Source organism: Siphateles boraxobius, unplaced genomic scaffold (assembly GCF_051911475.1).
Source record: "Siphateles boraxobius isolate OS27281-9 unplaced genomic scaffold, OSU_SipBor_1 37, whole genome shotgun sequence".
Classification (NCBI taxonomy): Eukaryota; Metazoa; Chordata; class Actinopteri; order Cypriniformes; family Leuciscidae; genus Siphateles; species Siphateles boraxobius.
This window is the reverse complement of record NW_027508997.1, coordinates 4,299,945-4,322,114: the sequence shown is the minus strand read 5'-3', so window position 1 is coordinate 4,322,114 and position 22,170 is coordinate 4,299,945. Positions and strand designations below refer to the sequence as shown.

General features: G+C 37.4%; 1 protein-coding gene across 8 annotated transcripts in view; it reads left to right on the top strand.

Moving 5' to 3' along the window:
* Nucleotides 1-22,170, top strand: part of marchf8 (membrane-associated ring finger (C3HC4) 8) — a 111,843-nt gene that overhangs the window by 63,683 nt on the left and 25,990 nt on the right. For 4 of the 8 annotated variants that reach the window (XM_077197148.1, XM_077197150.1, XM_077197151.1 and 1 more), the window contains 2 exons: nt 9,915-10,034; nt 16,953-17,003. In XM_077197148.1, coding sequence (XP_077053263.1) covers nt 9,915-10,034; nt 16,953-17,003 — 171 coding nt within the window. The remainder of the gene's footprint in view (nt 1-9,914; nt 10,035-16,952; nt 17,004-22,170) is intronic. The other 4 variants (XM_077197155.1, XM_077197156.1, XM_077197154.1 and 1 more) reach the window with 1 other exon arrangement.

Genomic DNA, 22,170 nt, shown 5'->3' with positions numbered 1-22,170 from the left:
AATGTGTAAAGGAGTCAAAACAGCGGCATGAATCCCTCCATCACACACAAAGATCTTATGCGAGGAGACAAGGTTCTGATACCTGTACCGAACTGTGATAGGCAACATCGCGATTATGACGATAAAAAACATTCTGTCCTTTTTAGGGTCTCATCTTCCTGTTTTTGGTTCGTTTACATCCGCGTTGCGTTCAGATTTCATTCGAACCGCACCAGAGTTTGTTTGGAAGCGGACCAATACCCAGCTCTTCCCATAGTCCAAACATACTAAGTGTGAACACACCCTAAAGCAAACATTGTGACGCTTGCTGTTACAAGTAGGCAATTTTAGGTTTAACTTTTTACTCTTATATCTGTTTTCATGATAGGCCTATACATTGTAATTCAAAGCAAATAACATAATTAATTATATATATACATATTAGTGCTGCACGATTAATCATATCGCAATCGCAATGTTATGCCTATGCGATTATATGACGCAAAATGCTGCGAATTTATGAAATAAATAAATGCATGTGTGTACATGACAACCCATTCTGTTCCATTTTCTACTCTACTACTGGTCTAATAAAAAGACCAGTCAGTTTCAGTTTAGGCAGTGGCACGTGTGACACGTATTTTTCCGGTGTGCAGCGCAGAGAATGGGTGACTATGGATGCCGAGCAGACGGACACTGAACTGGTGGCCAGAAAAGAAATCTACCTCTGTATATGGCTATATTTTGACTATAAGATATCTGACACTGAGCAGAGAGAGCAGGACTGCCAACTCTTACTCATTCACCTTTCACACGCTCTCATGCCACACATCCATTTTCTCACGCAGAGAAAAATCACGAAGCAAAGAGGACACCGACAGACTAGACGGGGCAGGTTACTTTTGATATAAAACTAATTCTCAGCTTTCAGATTCTGTAAATTGTATTACGAAATACAAACAATAGCGTTTTGGCACTTGTAAATGTGACGTGACCGATCGTGGTCGTGAACCGAACATAGCCTACTCTTTAGTTAATAGTAAATAAACACAAATGAACAATAGTTTTTTTGGTAACGCTTCATTTTACAGTCCTGTTTCCCATCTACATTCTATGTACTTAAAATAGTAATTACAATAACTGGGTAATAACTGGGTAATAACTAGGTATTAACCCTGAACCTACCCCTAAACCCATGTACTTACCTTATATTACCCAGTACTTTCTAGGGAAGTACACTGTAAGTACTGTACTGTAAAATGAAGCGTTTTCGTTTTTTTAAACATACAGTAGGCCTACAACTTACCGAAAAATTTATGCCTCATACATAATATCGATCAATAAGTTTTTTTTTTCAACCACGGAAAGAGGTCAATATAACAGCTGGAGAACATTGTCAAATAACATTACATTTACCTCAGGAAAGCCTTTTGATAGCACGTTAGTTGGCTAGACAAATTCGCCAGAGATGAGTATTTTACTAAATATGTGCACTATATTAAATATTTATTATATTTTTACTTATCATTAAAATATTGTAACATTGTTATTATAGCCTAGTAAAACCACATTATATTTAATAATAATAATACCAGCTGACAGGGCTCTCTGTATGTTTACAGCATTAGGCGAGATATTTTTTTTAATAAAATTAACTTACAGTATCTACTATTAGAATACCTTATATTTATCCAAATGAATCGATATTGAATCAAGATCGGAATCAAATCACAAGATTTGAATTAAAATCGTGAAATTTGTGTCAAGCAATAATAAAAACAGTAGCCAACATGTCATTGTACCATGTAAACATTGTAACATGTTGTCACTAAACTTAACAAAATCTGTTTAGTTACCATGTTTTGACAATCACAATACACTTGAAAATGATCCACAGACTGAGTTTAGACAAAGCATATGTTACATCCTGCTTAAATGTCTCTGCTTGTCTGGACAGAATGTTCAAAATATCTTATTTTCATGAGCATACAAATGTTCTTATTTATTGTTCTATATTGTGTGCATTTTCTTTGAGACCCAAGCAAGTTGACTCATGAAACCATTTGTTTATTATATCGCAATATTGACCTCAATAATCGCAATATGACATTTTCCCCAAATCGTGCAGCCCTAAAATGTGCGTGTGTGTGTGTGTGTGTGTGTGTGTGTGTGTTTAACCACAAGTATTTTCTCTTATAGCTGAACATTTACTTTGTCTTCCATGTCATACTCGCTGCTAAATATAATTACCAGTTATAAATTCCACTGGTTAATCCAGATGTATTTAACAAATCCACATTTACAGCTTAATGCTTTAAGTGTTCTTCTTCATTCCTCACTCTGGTTTAAATGTAGTTTGTGGTTGAGCATGGTTAAGTGAAACAGATGTGTGGATGTTAAGTACAACCCTGTTCCCCATTTCAGTTGCTGAGAAATGACCTTTTCCTGTGATCCAGTAGAGATAGTGCTCCGGTGACCGGCCTTCAGTCAGCTGAGCTGATTCTAACTCTTCTTTTCGGATCATGTGATCTCGGGTTCATGGGCCTCAGAGGGCTTGTGTTTGTTTGACAGGTCAGTTGGGTAAACTGCTGCTCTCAGCTGAAAAGTGACCCATAATTGTTGTCATTGCCCAGTATATGAATCCTTCTCTGCCTGTGTGCTGATTATTTGATATGGAAATTTGAGCTACCATTGTGTAAAAATTATAAGCTCAAACAGGAAAATGGTTCCAAGCGCACTTCCTCTAAGATAGGGTTACATTCCTTGTGTCTCTCTGCAATAATTTGTTCCAGGCTATTTCGATCTTTCCTGCAATCACATTATCCACTATAATACATTTTAATATTATTTAGGTTGTAAATGAATCCTAGTTATGCTGACATGTGTAATTTTAGAAATCATTGAAACCAGATTGTACTGTGTAATGTGTGTGTGATTCAAAGCTTTTGATTAGTTTAAATTATATGTTTGAATGGGGTGCGATACACTGAATTGCAAATCTAATCACTTGTTGATGTCAAGTTAAATACTGCATGAAATTCAATGCAGAAGTGGATGATCCCGGCATGCTTTGCTTGCGCGTGACATGACAGGATTTGAAAGTTTCACTACTGCTATTTGTGAAATCGCTCTGATCTGCTAGATAAACAAACTGTGTTTCACTTTCAATGTGCACGGTATAATCTGAACTGTTTTTAGCATTATTAGCACATTGCTAGAATGGTGCTAGCATGATTTAACACATTGTTAAATTAATGCATTGCTAGCATGTTGTAACATGTGGCTAGCATGTTTCTATATGAATTTGACCATATCTAATTATTATACAGCATCTATGGTGGCAGGGCCGGATTAACAATTTCCTGTGCCCTGGGCAACAAGACTACAAAATCAATTATCTTTTGACTGCAACAGTGAAATAAAGCAGACAGCTAGGGAAGCCTTAACTTAAAACCAGAGATTATTTCTAAAATGTGAAATTATCACCAGATTTTATGTTGATGCACTACTATACATTTTTATTTTATTTTAACATATGGGCCTTACAACTGGCCTACTTTCAAGACTGAACTCATAAACACACAAACTGTTTAATTATTAAGCCTAATGGCCTATCTTTGCTTTAAAAGGTGAGCCTAACAACACACTGGCTTTCCAGACTATATGTGAATAACTCAGTCTACTCAACATTTCATATTAGGCTAATACACATCTATTAACTCTTATATATTTTCCTTTTGTTTAACAGGTGACCCTAACACACTGGACCCCTTGACTTTTAATGTAGCCTAAATCCATGCACAACACCTGACATTAACACACATCTATTAATTCTTATTATATTTTCTCTTTTTAAGAGGTGATCTTAACACACTGGCCTTCTTGACTTTACATATGTAAACCCATGCACACAGGGCTCTCAAGTGTCACGCTTTGAGTGTGACAGTCACTCATTTTGGTCTTCAGTCACGTACTCCCGCCACACATTGTATTTCTCACGTGGAAAAACTATTTATAATATATTTAATATGCCGCAGCGCCCAAAATTTCTCTGGCCGTGGCGCTCTCACTATGGAACTGGCAGGAATCAAGCGCGTCTCCCCTGGAGTTCTTAGTCGAGTTCTTAGCCAATCAGAAAATAGCACTATTGTATCTGGGTAAGATTTAACGCAACAACCAATGAAAAAAAAAAAGCATATCCTGGAATTGTTCACGTGATTTTGCTACAACATCTTCCGAAAGTTTCGTTTTACAGCCTTTTCAACAGTTTTACAGCTAGATGAGCCTAATTAACTGGCCTTCTTGACTTTGTACACATACATTTCACAATAAAGATAATGTTATATTTTATATTGTTTTAACAGGTTAGACTAACACATTGGCCTTCTTGACTTTAATATAAGCCTACATTCATACCACAACTATCAATCCTTATTATCGTCCCTAAGACACCGACCTTCTTGACTTAAATTGTGTAAACTCAAAACATTTAATGCTATCAAAGATTCATTCTTTCGAAGTAATTTCTTATAGCAGATTACTCAGTGGCCTTCCTTCTAGACTTTAAACATGCAAACTGGTGCACAATATCATCAAAATCCAAATCTTCAACAACTTCATGTTCTATGGACAGCAAAGAAAGTGCAGTAAGTCTTGCCTGTGACATTGTGGTCCTTAACACATTTTTAACTCGTTTTAGAACAGAAAATTACCTCTCACCCTCACAATCAGAGACAGGCAGTGTTAAGAACATTTTGAGTGCAACATTCAGAAATGTTGTCTTAAGGCCATTCATTTCCATAATTTACAACTACTGAGAAGGGGAAGTGTCACTCGACAAAAAGTGAGTGAACTGCATAAGTCTGTCGGATAAGTAGAACTCAGCCCAGCAGCTCGTTCACGCACATCACACTCATCATAGTCCCTGTCAAATAAAACGCCAAAGAGCTCACACACATCTGTGTAAGCACAGATCCGTTTTGATAGGCAAGAAGTGAGTTTTTCGATAATTACACGTTTCAACTTTGAATCTTAGATTGCTATTAGTAAAGACGACATCCTCATCGTCGTCACTCGTCAGCAAATCTTTCTTTTTCTCCTATGTGAAATGTCATACTGATAGTCCTGTGTAGCACTGACAGATCGTCCTGATTCTTCCAGATCTACAAACTGGTCTTGTAACGTGCCAACATAGGAGAGCAGTAACTGTAAAAGCTGTATAGCAGTTTCTAAATCTATGTCACTTGTTTGAAGTTTGTCACTGGTTGCTTTAAATTTTCCCAATATTCTGTCCCACAAAATGGTCATCATTGCACTCTCAAGTGTATCAACTTTAGCAACCAGCGCAGAGACCTCGCGTTTGGTTTGGTTCTTTTCATCACAGTCCGAGGCTATTTTGGCCAATGAATCTCTAATTGCTCTATAATTTCTGCATAGAGCTTTCGTTGAGTCCACCTGGTACCGCAGATGGATTTTAACGTATGGCTAATGTCATAGTCGCTGTTTTTGAAAACTATATTCCAGAGATGGGTTGAAGCACTGCAAAATGTATACAGCTACTGTAGAAGTTGGAAAAAAAGAGATGACATCTGCACAGCAGTCTTCCATAGTAGTAATGCCCACAAGATTTAACGAGTGGGCGGCACACGGTGTATAGTGGATCAGTGGGTTTTCTTTTTTAACTGAGCTTGGAGTCCGTTGTACTTGCTAGCATTATCATAACTTTGCCCACGACAGTTCGCCAAGTCCAGTCCAAGGAATTGCACCATGCTAATCACGGATTCAGCTAAACTAAGGCCTGTGTGGCTGTAGATGGGCTCAAATTAACCTTTCAACCACTTTTCCACTTGCATTAACGAATCGGAATACAAATGTCACCTGATCCACATGCGCAGGATCTGGTGTGGAATCGACAATAACAGAGAAATATTTTCCCTGCTTAATTTCATCTGCAATGACTTGCTTTGTTTTGTCACCCTTTAATGTAATAAACTCATCACACACAGTGGAGGAGAGGTTTGAGGGCTTACCTTTCCCCTGGTTGCCATGCTTCACAAGGTGGTCCTTTAAAAATGGATCGAAATGTGCAATAAGCTCCAATATCCCCAGATAATTCCCACTATGCATTGAGTCCAACAGTTAGTTGTCCCCTCTGAAAGCTGCCCCCCTAGCTCCCAAATACTTGATCACAGTAACCACACGCCTGAGTACCTCTGCCCAGTACCATTGTTCTGCCTCACATTGTCGGACAAGTGCAGCATCCACTCTACAAACTACTTGGGATCTCTGCATTAAAGACATATTCTGTCTGTGTTCCAAACTTGTTTCATGATCCCCGAACCTTTCAGAGTGTTTCCAATCGCTAAATCCACTGATGAAGGCATGTTGTCGGCTTTGGGGTGACAGGAGTTTGCAGGCATGGCAATAAACAGAGCCAGTAGATGGTGGATAAAGCAGCCATTCCCTTGGTACGACTTTGTTGTTTTGAAGACGGCAATTCAGTAGGTCATTTGTGAGGGAGTGGGTTCGACACCGAAGCCCAAACTCCCTCACTGATGCTGGGTACCTGGTACCCCGGTTATTGAAGACAGCTGGCCCTCTGTGGACCACTGATTCGAAGTAAAAAAAAATTGGATTTTTGGATTGTTTCAATTTGTCGACTAATTTCGATTCCTTTTCTCTTTTTAATTTTCTTTTAGCGCTCCCGCTTAACTGCTTCTCCATCTTCCTACCGATTTCAAATTCCAGAGCGTCAAGTCAAGTGAGTCGACGTGACAGCTCGCCCGCGCTCGCTGTGTAGGAAGCTACAGACACTGTTTTTGATGTGATTTTACATTATATTTTGATCGAACAGTTTGCAAAAATCTGCATATATAATTAGGAAAGTGAGGACTGCGTTTATAACGTGATCTAACATAATATTGGTGCCCTGGTCCCCTTAGATGTCCTGTGCCCCTTGGCAAGAGACCAGTTGCCCCAATGGTTAATCTGGCCCTGTATGGTGGTTACGGCCCTGTGATGTAAGCCGAAGTCTATTTAAGCCTATATGTCCTACTTCAACTTCTGTTTCGGTGGTATTTATGCCAACAAGGGACAGAAAATTGTATTAAACTTATTTCATGGTCTTTAATGCTGTTTTGCTGTTTTCTCTCTCTATCTCTCTCTCTCTCTCTCTCTCTCTCTCTCTCTCTCTCTCTCTCTCTCTCTCTCTCTCTCTCTCTCTCTCTCTCTCTCTCTCTCTCTCTCTCTCTCTCTCTCTCTCTCTCTCTCTCTCTCTCTCTCTCTCTCTCTCTGTTGAATTATTAGAAAATAATGCACACCTTAGGTGGTAATGTGGCCATGACGCAAAACAGAGTGTGCATTATTTTCTAATAATTCAACGGACAGGATTCAATTTTTCTGCTAATACTACGGCTACCACATCTTAAGCCATTGTTCAGAAGTTGTATTTCAACACATTTGTCCGGTTTTTGTCCTTTAAATGCTCTTGTGTGCAGGAATTATTTTATATGCATCTCATCCCATTCCTTCGTTGTTAATTTCAAAACGTAATTTTAGAGCTAGTAACAGAGACTTGAGCAAATGAATGCAGTCATTAATGCAGTTATTAGAGAGAGAGAGGGAGAAAAAAACCCTGGGACAAAACCCCAGTTGAATTTTTTAACTTTGAATTCTGCAAGAACATCCAGGGAACTCACAGAAATGCTCCAAGTCTGGGTTGCCGGGCAGAATTAGGCAGATTTCCTCTCCTATCTGACATCTAAAAGAGAGATGTAAAGTTCTGGTTCCATCTATAAGACGCGCCGACAACAATGCAGTTCAGAGACTTAAAAGTAAAAGAAATAGGGAAACTGTAATGCGGTCAAAAACTGCCTGGAATTACTTTAGCCATGCATTTTTCTGAAAATAATTGCACTCCTTAGAATGTTTGTCAACCAATCAGATTCAAGCATTCAGGAGACCTGTAGTATAAGAACCAATAATCTCAGCACAGATGATTTGGTAAATGCATAGCAGTTTTGCTCTTAAGAAACGAGTAGTTAACTTTTAATGCAGCAATTATTAGTTAATTAATTATTGTTAATATAATATTAGTAATAATCAACAACCATGTTTCTGTCACATCAGCAGTCTGAACGTTTATACTCTGAACTTTCAAATTTTCAGAAAATTATACTATGCAAATGTCTTGGAATTGACCAGCGTTGAGTTTATATATCATTCATTGCACTTACAGTTTCTCAAATTATTACACTTTGTTGTACTCAAATGATACCTGAGATCATTTGTTTTAGAAGAGATTTATTGTTACTTTTCAAAGGGACCACTATCCTAGCAACTCCTCTGAACACCCTAACAACATAATTACAATGCTCTGGCAACCAGCTAGAAGCAATGTGGTTCCAAATTTTGCACAGGCAAGAGCCACTCACAATTTCTTTAAACAATACGATCTTTTTTTTTTACTATAATGCTATCCTGTCAGTCAGAGTCACTCTTTCTCCTTTTGCCCCAGATGGCTTAATATTCAAAGATTTGAGTAATTTTAAATGTATTAACTGGTCTAAATTTTGTTTCTTATGTTGTATTATCTTTTATGCTTCCACAACCCAACTGTTTGATTTTGAAAAAAGTGCAAAATAATTTACATTGGGCACTTTTTGTCTAGACTGGTCATTAAACTTTTTTGGCAAAGTTGTCACTTTCAGGGGAATTTTTTTCCTCAAGCCTTGCTTAATTTGTGACGCTGGTACAGATGCTGTTTATTTTAGCTCCTTAATCTCCATAGCTGAACCATGATCACATCCTTTTACCGTAAGGCTTTGAGGAACTATGCCAGTTCTGGGAATATCCAAAGAATTTGATTGTGCCATTAAGGCCATTCAAACATTAACTGGCAGGAAGTGCAGAGTAGAGAGATGAAAACAGAAAGACAATGATGGTGGTGATGTTGTAGCAGTGCGGTCTCATTTGCGGTCTGTTCCCCCTGACTGCCGTTGTTGCGTTGAGCTGTCTGCTGAGGCAATGAGACATGGAGATGGGGAATCTTAGAGATAGAGTAAGAGAGCAGCCAGCTGAGGAAGTGTAGATGGCCATCTGTCACAGGTCTCCACTCACTCAGTGCTGATAACAACCTCTGCTCACCCAGTAGAATAATTCAATCTTCTCCATGAGCCAGTCACGGCCATCACTCTCTCCTCGGAGAGGGCCTAAATACCAGAATCTTTCAACAAAGTTTTACCAAAGTTTGACTGTGCAAATCATGATGTCACATTGCTGAGGTATTGATGTGCATTCCACAACTGAGACTTGGTCACAAAAAAAAATTGGTCTCATTTGAATATTGGGGGAGACTTGTTCCTCTCAAGTTAAGGGGATGATTCACGGGGCAACTTTGAGCAATGTTGCCGTCAACAGGCAACCAGGTGTGACACAGGGCCCACTACCGATCTAAATTATCCGGATAGAAATTTGTTGCCCATTCTCAATGGGAAAGTGCCCAAGCAACATCGCTTAGCAACATTGTTCAAAAAGTTGCCCCGTGTATCATCACCTTTAGTCTCGCTTAGCCAGACCTTCAGACTGATGACAAAAGGTCGGGACTCCATAGCAGCTTTCATTGGCCAATGACCGCAAGAGTGACATGTAAAGAAACCTATCATAGTTAATTTTGCTCCGCATCATTGTTTACGGGTGTGAAGACGTAAAGTCGTTAAAGTCAATTATTATAACGTACTCCTACTACATTAACAGATTGCATGCAATTCATTCAAGAATGTAGTGCAAGTTAACTGCAACCATGGTGCTGTGAGCTTCACATACTTTTGAAAATCCAGCGTTTAGCTGATCCTGATAACTTCTCATTGTCACAGTTGTAAACGTAACGGCTTTCTTGTTCAGTAAGGGGTTTGACGTCATGACTGCTTTGTTTCCAGGCGGACCGTAAAAGAGTGCAACACACACGTTTCCCGGAAATCCTGGAGAAATCAACCAATCAGATGACGACTTCGTTGATGATGTCTGAGGCTGAGGCTACCCTAAAGTTGATGTCTATGGTAGTTAATGTATAACTCTGGTTGAAAAAACTTCTGATTGGCTGTGTTTGTGTAGCTCTACAAAGCATATTTGTGTTTGATGTAGACAGATCGATTACATGTTGCTTGAAACTTCTGGGGTGTGTTTCCTGTACAGCGACATAACTCGCTGCTGAACTGCCATAGTATGATGCATTGTTGAAGAAATCAACTAGCTTGTCACGACCGTTTCACGAAACCTTACTGTCTCAAATTTGACGTTCAACCACGTTGGTTAATGATGTCACGCAGATGGAGTAATAAATAATTCTAATGAATCCGTTTGAGATGTTATTAATGCTAGATGTTTTGCTATAAATTACGGACATGGCATCTGAGGACTAATTCAAATTTTTTTCGCACTCTTCAAAATCAGCACTTTAAATCTCTTGACAAACTAAAAGAAGTAAATGACATTTGTATACAGTATATTCGAAATAAAAGATATTGCGCTGAATGTCAGCTTGCTTATTTGTCTCAAGATAAGGATTTATTAAGTCCACTTGTCATGCAGTCTAGAAACTATGCTTCTAACCACAGGTCGAGAGCTGTTGTTCCAACCACACAAGTTAGTGATTCTGTTGGCGAATGTTCGTTGGAACGATGGTTTCGGGAAACACCGACTCGTTGTACCATGCTGATAACGACTGAACTTACGACCATAGTTGGCTAACAATGCTTTCGGGAATCGCACCCCTGGTTAGGACACAATGATAGTCGTGTATAACGGAGTCAGGTAAATTTCCCAAACAACTATATTCAGGACTGTTATTAGCAGTGTAACCTCAGACAGTACACCCACTAAACGCCCACAGATAGTTCAAGGACTATTTGATGCACACTACACTCCAAAACTGCAAGAGTAACCTGAAATCACCCGTTCCAGTAGATCTGAGGTTTTCAAACTTTTTGATGGCAATATGAGGATATCCTTTTGAGGAGTCCCTTACCTAAAATATAAAGTATTTTGTATTTTCATAAATGTATTTTCATCATAAGCAGTATGAAAAAAATCTTAATGTTAAGTGTCATTATTTAAAGTGTTATTATCCTTCATTTATTATCCTAAATTAATGTAATATAGTACATTGTACTAAAACCAAAATTAATTAAAATAGTATGCCTATCTTTCAAATAAAAAAATAAAAAAATATTTGTTAGTAATCTCAAAAAAATAAGTTGCACTCGCATACGAGTCACATAATGGAAGAAAAGATCTGTTGCTACTTCCATTTCATCAAAACTTTTATTTAAAGACAAGCATTTTAATCCCTTGTCTTATTTTTGTAGCTTTTTTGTGCGTTTCCTATTCTGTTTCAATGAAGTGAGCAGAGCTAGTGGAACTCAAGTGGATTAGCTCAAGTTTCCAAGGTTCTTGCCATTTGAGTCTGAAAAGCATATTTAAGACTTTAGTTTGAGACATTTATTAGAAAATAAACAAGATATAATTGACCACACCTGTATATTCTGCTTTATTTAAAATTAGTCCCAGACTAAAATGCATTGTGCTGTTTTAGCTCTAAGCAACTTGCACCGATCTTAAAATATGTCAGTGCCATTGTTTTGTCTCAAGATGCATACCAGTATTGCTTTTTTTCTATGGCACATTTATAAAATCTACTTAAATGTCATAATTGAACTAAGGCCTAATCCTGGCTTATTTAAAGCCCTATCTGTGAAACCAGTTGGTCAGATGGTCTCTTCCAGTCTAAGTGGGTGGTTGTGAAGTGACCTATAAGAAGCGTTTTCCAATATGACAGATATAAATGTGTTAGTGTTCACTGCAATACTCTATCCATGGTTATACCTAGCAGTTCCTCAGGTTTCTGTGGATCATATGCCACAAGAGTGAGACTAAATGGGGCAGGATGCCTAATTCAATGTGAGACCAGAAAGACACCTCACACGCTGATAGGAAAAGACAGAAGCCACAGAGACTGCTGCCATGTTCACTGTACCCTTTAAAAGCTTGACAGTGTTATCAGAGGCTTATGTTAACATGCGCTCCCTGAGATGGTGGAGGGATGCATTATTTGAACACACTGAGTGATTTGTACATACCTCAAACTTCACTATGCTGTTTTCTCCTCTAATCGTCCCTGTCAAATTATATTCAAGCACCAGGCATGCATTTGTCATCTCATTATATTATCTGTGCACTCATGGCAACCTTGGAGTCTGGCTCATTATTCTGGATCTGCCCACACACTTGATGAAGCCTGTGCAGATCCATAACAACAATGTATTAGCGCTTGATTTCAGCTGTTGCTGTTTACACAGCCACACACCTGAAGTGCATATAAACATCCAGCAACATATAATGCATTTTATGAATATTTTCTTGTTAGTTTCTTGTTGTTTTTGTTAATTATTATTTTTTAAAATCATGTGCTGCCATGTCCTATTGTGTATGGGGAAACGCCAAAAGCAGGACGAATCATTACAAATCGATTAACAGAATGGACAGTGCAGAGCGTGATGTGAGCACCTCGAGCATGTGTGTTCTTGTGTGGCTCAATGGATTGTGCCGCTCGGAACATTCTGAACACCGCTGTGCGAACCAGTTTGCAGTGCTGTGACCCATTTCAATTCAGCACGATCTCTGTTATGAAAGCCTATGGGAACCTCAATTTACTTTACTTGTTGAAACCACATCAAGCGTGTCGATGAGGAAAACGGTTAAATTTACACTACCATTCTTAGGTTTGGGACCAGTAAGATTTCTTTAATAAATCATTTTATAATATTTCAAAAGATTTCCATTTTAAATTTTGTTCTTTTGAACTATCCATTAATCAAAGAAAAAATATTATGGTTTCCACAAATTAATCAAGCAGCCACAGTTTTCAACATTGATAATAAGAAATGTTTCTTGAGCACCAGATCAGCACATTGTAATGATTTCTAAAGAATCATGTGACACTGGAGACTGTAAAAATTCAGTTTTGCCATTACAGGGATAAATGACTTTTTAAATTTATTTTTTAACAATTATTACTGTTTTTACTGTATTTTATTAAATAACTGAAGCCTTGATGAGACTATGAAACTTATTTTTTAAAAACATAATGGAATAGTGTATGTAGTTCTATTTAGTTTAAAAAAAGCTATTTAGTATATTTAATTTCTGAATGAGATGGGCTTTATTTTTTATAACAAACCATGATTTGTTTTATAATTCTATTTTACCATGTTTATATGGTCTCATGAAGCATCCTGTCAAATATGGGTTTCTTTGAGACAATTAATTAGCAATTGCAGTTGGGGGATTTATATTAGTAATCAGTACTATTATTGGTTTTAGTACACATACATACACAAACTGTAGGGCTCTCGTCTCTCTCCAGTGTTCTGTCTCAACAACTGATACTGATTCATCTCAAAATTTCTTATTTCCACCATTTTAGAAGAATATCCTGATTGCACATTTATAAAAAACGTGAATGTGAATGGGTGCTACTGAGCTCCAAACTGACACTAAAAAATATCATAAAAGTGGTCCATCTGATTCGTGTGCTTTAGTCCCATGTTTTCTGAAGCCAATCAACATTAATGCACCAGATTGAAATTTAACGTATACATAAAGGCTCTCATATCATTAGATGTTCATCAGTTTCATCAGGTTTGACATCCGTGACATCAAACAGAAGTTCTCAACCTTCACTGACATTAAAGTATTCCTTTAAAATTAACTTCACATCCAGTCATTTTCTAATAAAATATATTGTGTGTATGATGCATAAAATCCCGTAACCTTTAATTATAATGCCTTTCAAGTGCATTTAAAATGCATAATGCAAAACATTTTAATACAATAAAAACCTGGTTACCCATAATAATTAAGACATGTTTAGTTTGAAAGTAAACAAAAGAGGGAAACACGAAACATAAAAATAAACGAGGAAAATCCACACACTGTTTGACTATAAACAATTAGACATGTTGCGATCAATAAAGATCTTCGTCATAAGATAAAAAAAAAAAATAGATGATGAAAGATGGTTGATAATTTCAGTGTGGTTTTAAACTTTTGGTCTGTTGTTTTTTTGTCATGTGAGAAATGTTGTTGTTTGATGTCTAGAATGGCTGATATTCTACTTAATAACAGAAAGACAGTAACCAGTAGGGATTTAGCTCTCGGTCTCTTCCTCTGCCGTCTCCATGGTAACAGCACAGGGCTGGAGACATGAGTAAAAAGCACAGGAATGATTAAAGATAAAGAGCATGTCCTTCTGTTTCTGCACATGCTCTCACACATATTGGGTCCTCACCATTACAGTTCAGTTCAGAGGAAAAACAATGAGCTCTCACACACGCACCCACTCGCTAATCATGGCACATTGTGCCAAAGGGCTCTTTGTTGCCGAGCTTTTCTCTGCCAAGCACTGATTTAGCACCATTTCTGCCTCATAATTCACACAGGACTGGAAATGCTAAACGAGCATGTGCTAGCTTTCTTTTGTTCTAAGTGTAATGCTGCTGGTTGTTTTGATGTGGGTTTTTTTTGTGTGCTATAAATGATGCAAGTCTAAAATAAGATTGGTTGACTCTCATGAACCCTCTCAAGAACATGACTGAATCATAAAAGAAATTATATTTGTATATAGGCCTGTAAACTTCCATTCAAAAGTTTGTGGGCAGTTTATTTTATATTCCAGATGAATTAAATTGGTTAAAAAATTACATTAAAACATTTGACTTTATGTTCATCAAAGTACTATAGGAAATTGGATTAGAACAATATGTTCCATCAAAAATGTTAATATGATATTGATTCTTGTAAGTGATTTTCTGTGTAGGCATGCATTTAGTCAGCCTGTCTGTTTCCATGAGCCCCCTTTTCTAGTTTTACAATATAGAGCTTAGTCTATTTTTAACTTGGTATGATTTAAAACAAAAAAAAAGAGTAAATATGACAAAGACTGAAAACAATGACAATCTGTACATGAATAGACTTCATTAGGTGTCATGAAAGAGGAAAGGGTGGGTTTGCTTAGGGTTTCTCTTTTGAAGTTATTTGAGTCTAACCACAATTTAGCCACATAAATTTCAGTAGAAATACAAAGGCCTACTTAACTTGAGGCCAAATTATGTTTTATTTATTTTTATTTATTGCTGAAATCTAGAGAGAATGTTTGCTGATGTATAATAGTGAATACAAATTTAGTGATGGCAAAAAAATAAAACCTGAAATGACCTGAAGTTTAGAGTATTGTAACTTTCCCTGCCAGCGTTTTTTGATAATTTTCACAATTTCATGGCCCCCAGAATATTTTGTTGTATGAACATCTGGACATGCAATGTATCAAAAGAACAGAGAACTGTTTATACTCTGCTTTAAAAAAAAAATGCATTCTTCATGCATTCTTTTTTATCAACACTTAAATGTGGGTAAATTTTTGTTAAAAAAGCAACATTTTGAGCAAGAATATTTGAGCAAGCAACATTTTGAGCGAAAAGTTCACGTACAATGTGCATAAGCAATGATTTCATCACTTGTTTCTGGGTTTTTTTTCTTGTTTTTTTTTCTGTGATTTGGTCCGGAGATTCAGTACTCTTTCAGAAGTTGTGCAATAGCGTCCACCTACGTATAACAGTGAAACCGGAAAATTTCCTCAATGGCGGGGAAGCGTCGTTTCATAAATAATGGAAACATTCCGTCAGTGGCGGGGGGAAAGAGTTAACCAAAACCGAATTGTTTACTATTCATTGACAAGGCTGTTGAGAAACTGTTGCAGATGAACAACATCTTCTGTTATTCAAATAAGTCTCCCAAAATGTTGAACGATCAGCCATTTAATCAGCCTATCGCTATTACAAGCCTTTCTTTTCCCTTCTTAAAGCACTGGTGCAGTAAACCGAGCACCACAACACACTTGTAGCCAATCAGCAGTAGGGGGCGTGTCCACTCATGATGGGGGAGGAGAGAGTGAGCAAGAGTGAGATGTAAAGGAAAAACTGTAGAAAGAGAGATGGCTGAGGCTGAAAGACATTGCAAAATAGAAAAGGTCAGAGGAATATCACTGGTAAAAGAAGGGTTTTGAGTTTTAGGATCCATGCTAATATTAGCGCAGGATGGACCAGGCCTGAAAACGGCCGCTGAGGTTGTGTTGTTTCTGCTCCATATGAGTAACATTGGTTTTGCTATGTTTCACAGAATCAAGATATGCTGTTGCTCCAATGTTGGCTATAGTAACAGGACAGTTTTGAGTGCTATTGTTTGTCTGGAGCTGGAGCGCTGCTGGCGACTAACAACCAACTCTTGCTTGTATGTGTATTGTATGTTAATTTTTGTTCTTCCTTGTTATTCGTTTGTCATATATTTTTTTTCGCAAAGCAGTATTTTCCTTTGCTTCAACTTTGATAGAGACATTTCCTCTTGCATTGTGTGTTTGTGCATTTTGGGGGCGGAGCAAAGAAGAGAATCATGTGTTTGTTTGGGTTGATTTCAAATAACAGTGTTTCTCAGAAATCGCTTAGTGAACCTTTTAATATTCACTATTTCATACACTATTTCATTATATTGCAGTTGAACAAATCAGTTTCTCAGAGAACAGCTGTTGTAATATAGCAACCCTCTTACATTACAGTCCCAACTGACCTATAAATAATATAACACAGCAGGAAAAAGACATCTCTTCTCAATGCTTAAGGGTGGAATTAACCAGCTGAGAAATATTTAGCACAAAGACCATTAATTAACGCAGTCATATAGTTAAATGACACAAAATGTATTTCCTTTCTGTGTAGGTGTATTTCATCCTTTTAAAGATTCTGAAATTTGCAGTGTTATTAAAAAACCTTTTTAGCAGCAGTTCCAGGAGACTTTGTACTTGTTCTCATAGTTTCTTCTGAAAGAAATGCTAAGCACTGTTCTCAAACTTTTTCTTTCTTCCACAGAATGAGAAAACGCTTGGTCATTCTGCAAGCAGGTCCAGCAACATTTCAAAGGTATGAAAATCCATATCCTTCTCCTCTTCTACGGAGACTGAGCGAGTGGCTAAGCTTTCTAGGGGGTCTGCACCTGCTATCTAAAAATACTTTTTTCATTTTCCTCAAACTTTGTTCTCTCAGGATTTCTAAGCATTTCAAACAGAAATATATTTATTTTCCTGATGCAAAGGAGATAGGAAGGACATTTTGTCTGACCTAGAAGCAAGAAAAAAGTGCAGCAGACAATAACAAAATCTCAAGAGCTCATTTTATGCTTATGTAGACTTTCAATGTGGTTATTTTTCAGGTCAAGGAAGCTTTGTACTTTATTATCCAATCTTGAATTCCCATTTTCACCTGTTTATCTGTCTGATATTTAATGAATACCATGTGCCGTAAGCTTAAAATATTCTATGCAACTATTCAAATGAGACCTGAATGCTTACAAGTCCTCATTCCCACTGTATATTTTAATATGAGTTCTTGTGATAGTGTTTTTGAAAAAAACCTCTGTACTAAATGGGGCAGTAGTTGCCCTTAAATGTCTGTGCCACTTAACTGGATGTGGTGTTATGTAGTTAGCCAAGTATAAACATGTTGAACGTTTAACTAGCTCCCACTTGCTCAGCCAGATTCTCAAATTTTTGCCCAATTAAATGACAGTAGTTAATCTGAAATGGAAGACTACTTACTGTAATGCACTACAATGGCCTTTGCACCCATGTTGAGAATAAAGTACGTACTTGCATTGTCACATTTCAGAAAGCATCATTAGGTATTTAGAAGTCCCTGCACTTATATACTTGTGTAGAGTGTTTCCACTCTAATAAAAATACAATAACACTTTTGGTCTTATTTCTTAGATTATATATAAAAATTTGCCTTCTTAAAAGTTTTTGCGTTGCATAATGAACTGCATTTGGACACATTTTAAAATAAATTGTGTAATCCAGTTTATATTCCTAGCATTCATGTATTTGTGTATTTTTATCTAGTTATGTAACAGTGTTCATTTTTGGCGTTTATTTCTTTTAATATAAAATAACTTTGGAGTTGGATTCCGACAAAAAACGCAAACAGATTTGCGCTCACCCTATTCAAATAAACCCTACCCCACATTGGTATTGATTTGACTATTTAAAGACAGGACTCACTATGTTTGCGAGTGAGTTCATGTTAGAATCATAGCTGTAAGGCATTTTCACTCTAACATGGTTCTCTTCCTCTTAGTGGAGATTTACTGCACTTCTGCGTAACATTGAGCCTCTTAACAGATAAACCCTTCACATGAACTAATAGATGTCAGGGTCACCTGTTCTGAAAAACGCTCCACTGGTGTAGCATAAGACATTCAGCTACTGAGGACTTTGGGTTCACGCTCAAGCCTTGAGCGCTTATAGGCTGTTTTCACATTTGGTTTGAATGCATGGTTCAAACTTACGAAACCGATATTCTCTCAGCAAAGTTATTTTTCATTCTTTGCTTAGGAGTAAAAAGACGTTTGAAATACCTTTTCAGCAGAATATCAGTTAGCAAACATACCGACGCCACCCACACTGCTTGGACTTTTTTCCTCAGAATAAAATAAATAAATAAAAAACACAACAAAAATGACAGTGGTGAGAAAACATTAGTTAAGAAAGCATCCAGTTATAGCGATGTGGACAGATTTGCACCAGCCAGTCAAGTCATGTCACGTTTACAGTATTTATATACTACTGCATATAAAATATTGTTTTAAAGTAAGTATCTTTTATAATATACATGAAAAAAATGTCAGTGTGTATTTTATTTAGAATTAAATCTTCAATTAATACTATAACAGGGCTCTCAAGTGTCACGCATTGAGCTTGACAGTCACTCATTTCGGTATTTTGTCACGCACTCCCGCCACACATTGTATTTCTCACGCGGAAAAACTATTTATAATATATTTAATATGCCGCAGCGACCAAAATTTCTCTGGCTGCGGCGCTCTCACTATGGAACCAGCTGGAATCAAGCGTGTCTCCCCTGGAGTTCTTAGCCCGACACTTATCAGCCAATCAAAAACAATTGTTAGCTTAAGTTAGTTGTTTCAAACTTCCAAAACAAACTTTGTTTTGGCCTGATTTTGTTCGAAATGACGTCCCACCAGTTAGTTCTTTGATTTCACTTGAAGTATACTGTATCGCCTTTATTTTGCACATTGTAAATATGGAAGACACCAGAATACCAACTACCTTAGGCCACCTTTTGAAGTGTTCGTGAACCATATTCGAGTTTAGACTGACTCCGTACTGTGAATTCCCTAAATGTTTGTTCTCATAACTTGGTGCAAAACAGTCCATTGAACATGTGCTACAGTACATGAGGCTTAAAAGTAAATGAAGACAAACTTTTCACTCAACTCCTAAAAGCACCAAGGAGCATCAGGATGATCTGCATTCATCCCCTGCGGAAAGAAACGTTTCATCATTCCAGAGCTCATTTATTTCCGACAGGATTAATAACATAAGAGGTCCCATTACAGTTGTTATCATTTCAGTGTCCGACACGCACTCATGCTGCATGACAAGGTTTTGACTGCTGAGAAACCCAAAGCGTCCAAATAGAGGTCCATGGGGTGTTCCTGTCAGCTCTGTCATTTCAGCCGCACATTAAGCAATCAAACAAAACAACACACTCAACTGATCCATGTCAGTGTTGTTATTATCCAGAATCAGAATCCTGGTTGGGGTAATCTCCCCAGCCTTAAAGGGATAATTCATCCAAATATGAAATGACTTTTTTATTATTCATGTTGTTCCAATCCCATATGAATGATGAAAAAAATTATCTTTTTTTTAAATGCATTTTTTGCAAGTCAATGGGGTTCAATCATGTTACTTAGACACTACAGTTAAAATATATTTTGTGGTTTAAAACACAGAATCAAATGGGATTGGAACAACATGAGGGTGACTAAAGGTCTAGTTAAACTAAAAATGAAAATTTCATTTAAAGTGATTTTTTTCCCCCAATGTTAAAATACTTGAAATGCAGAGAACTTGACACTGTTAAAAATATATATGATTGATAGGTTATGACAAATGTTTAACATTACTTTAAAATTGCTTTAAAACTTTAAGCATTTTTTAATTTTTTTAAAAAGTTGTACAACATTCAACTTTGATGTAATTTAAGTGGAAATAACATAAACATCCAAGTTTATTGTACTTAAATTTAAGGCAGCATCGGTGTGGGTTTGGGGCAGGAATATCTGTCTGTCTGACATATAGCAGGCAGGAGGACTGTGTAGGTCAAATACCGTAAAACTTCTAATAGCCCGGGCTTTTATTTTCCCAAATCGTCGAACTGCACCGGCTTGTATTTGAGACAGGCGTCTATATGAGACAGGCCTTTATAATTTAGTATTTAGATGTTGTTCCTAGAGTCTCTAATCTCTAAAAATCTCCAAATGCTCCACGTGAAACTGCGGTCTTCCGACCTTTTACTATCGTGACAATTGATTTTGATTAATATGCGCGAGGGATAGAGCGCACTCGTGTTGTTTGAAGACGTGAGAGTGCGCGCGCGCGGCCGGGGCGCTCTCTCTGCTCGTTTGCGTTGTCAAGCGCAGCAGTCATTATATTACATTTCTCACCGATCAAAAAAGACTTTGGCGGGACACAATTTTGCTTTGGCGGCCGCCAAAAAGCGGACGATCTGCCGGGTTTTAGAAGATTACGTTAAATACAACCCGAAACTAAAAAACAGACCCGGACTCTATTTGAGACCGGCCTTTATTTACCCAAACCTGTCGCCACACCAGGCGTGTAAAAGAGACAGGCATCTATTTGGGACTCGGCTATTATTTGAAGTTTTACGGTATACCTGGTTTAAGTATGTTTTTAAAGGAGGGTAGAACATCTGTTGTGAATCCCTGTTGTGAATCCCTCTGCTTAGTCACATCAAGTGTCACATGTAAGTGATTGACAGACCTTTATTATGCCAGCATCTGCGCTAATTTCCATAATCATTCTGTAGACATACGCCTCAAATTGTGCAGATGATAATGTTCAAACAACTAGCTGCAGAGTTGCTTCCAGAAAATTGGTTCGGGTTGAACAGTCTGGAAACAAAACCTTGCTTATTTAAAGGCTTTTGTATTTAGTGCTGATTATCAATCTGTTTCAGTACGAACTTGTCCTAATTTCCTTTTGATTGCTCTTTAGGTTCAATCTAAAAGATCACAAGAAACTCAAATTCACCTCATTATGAAACATTCTTACTAACTGTCACACGTTTTTTTTTTATCATTTATGCAATAATGCTGTCAACAAAAATCCTAGAGTGTGTAATCATTTATTTCCTCATTCACATTAACAGTCCATGAACTGACCTTTATTGCCAGAGTTACTGTACTGAGTTCTCAAGTTAATAATATAATCTTCCGATTCACAAGTAAATTCACTACATTTTATACCAGTGGTTCTCAACCAGGAGGCCTTTATTCTTATTCAGATAATCTGGAACAACTGGAAGAGTAATTGGATTTTCGAATGTTGCGGAAAAAAAGGGGGACACTGGAGTCTAAAAGGTTGAGAATCACTGTTTTACATCACGTCTTTTTCAAAAGACTGATAATGACTCTTAGGCATCTACTGTAGGTGTATAATGGGAAACAGTAGGTGCTCAGTATATGTAATATATAAGTGAGCGATTTAGTGATGTCTTACGGCTAAGGGCCAGGAGACCATGAAAATGGGCTGAAATCTATTTTGTACATTGACATTTTCACATTTGGCTGATACAATTTAACAGTATGAATATTTTGTGGGGTTTTTTTGTAATTAAACTATTCAGTTTGTGTATTATTCTTAGTTGTCTGGCCCTTTGCACACTTGTGCTTATGTTGTGGGCTTATGTTGGAGCATGTAATCTTTGCCCGAGTTGCTAGGTCACTGTGCTCTGTGTGTGTGATGAATGGAGCCATGGAGAGAGAACAACTCCCAGAATAACACTCATCACTGGGAGCTATTTAGACCTCCAGAGGCGGATGGCACACAGACTTTGCAGTAGCTTTGTGGAGAGAAAGAGATTGGAAGGTCTTATGGAGAGAGAAAGAGATCGTAAGGTCTTATGAAGGCATGGGCTTTACTCTCCCTCTCTTGTTATGTATTCCACATGTTCATTCTTTCTCCTGTTTCTCTCTGTTTTCTGA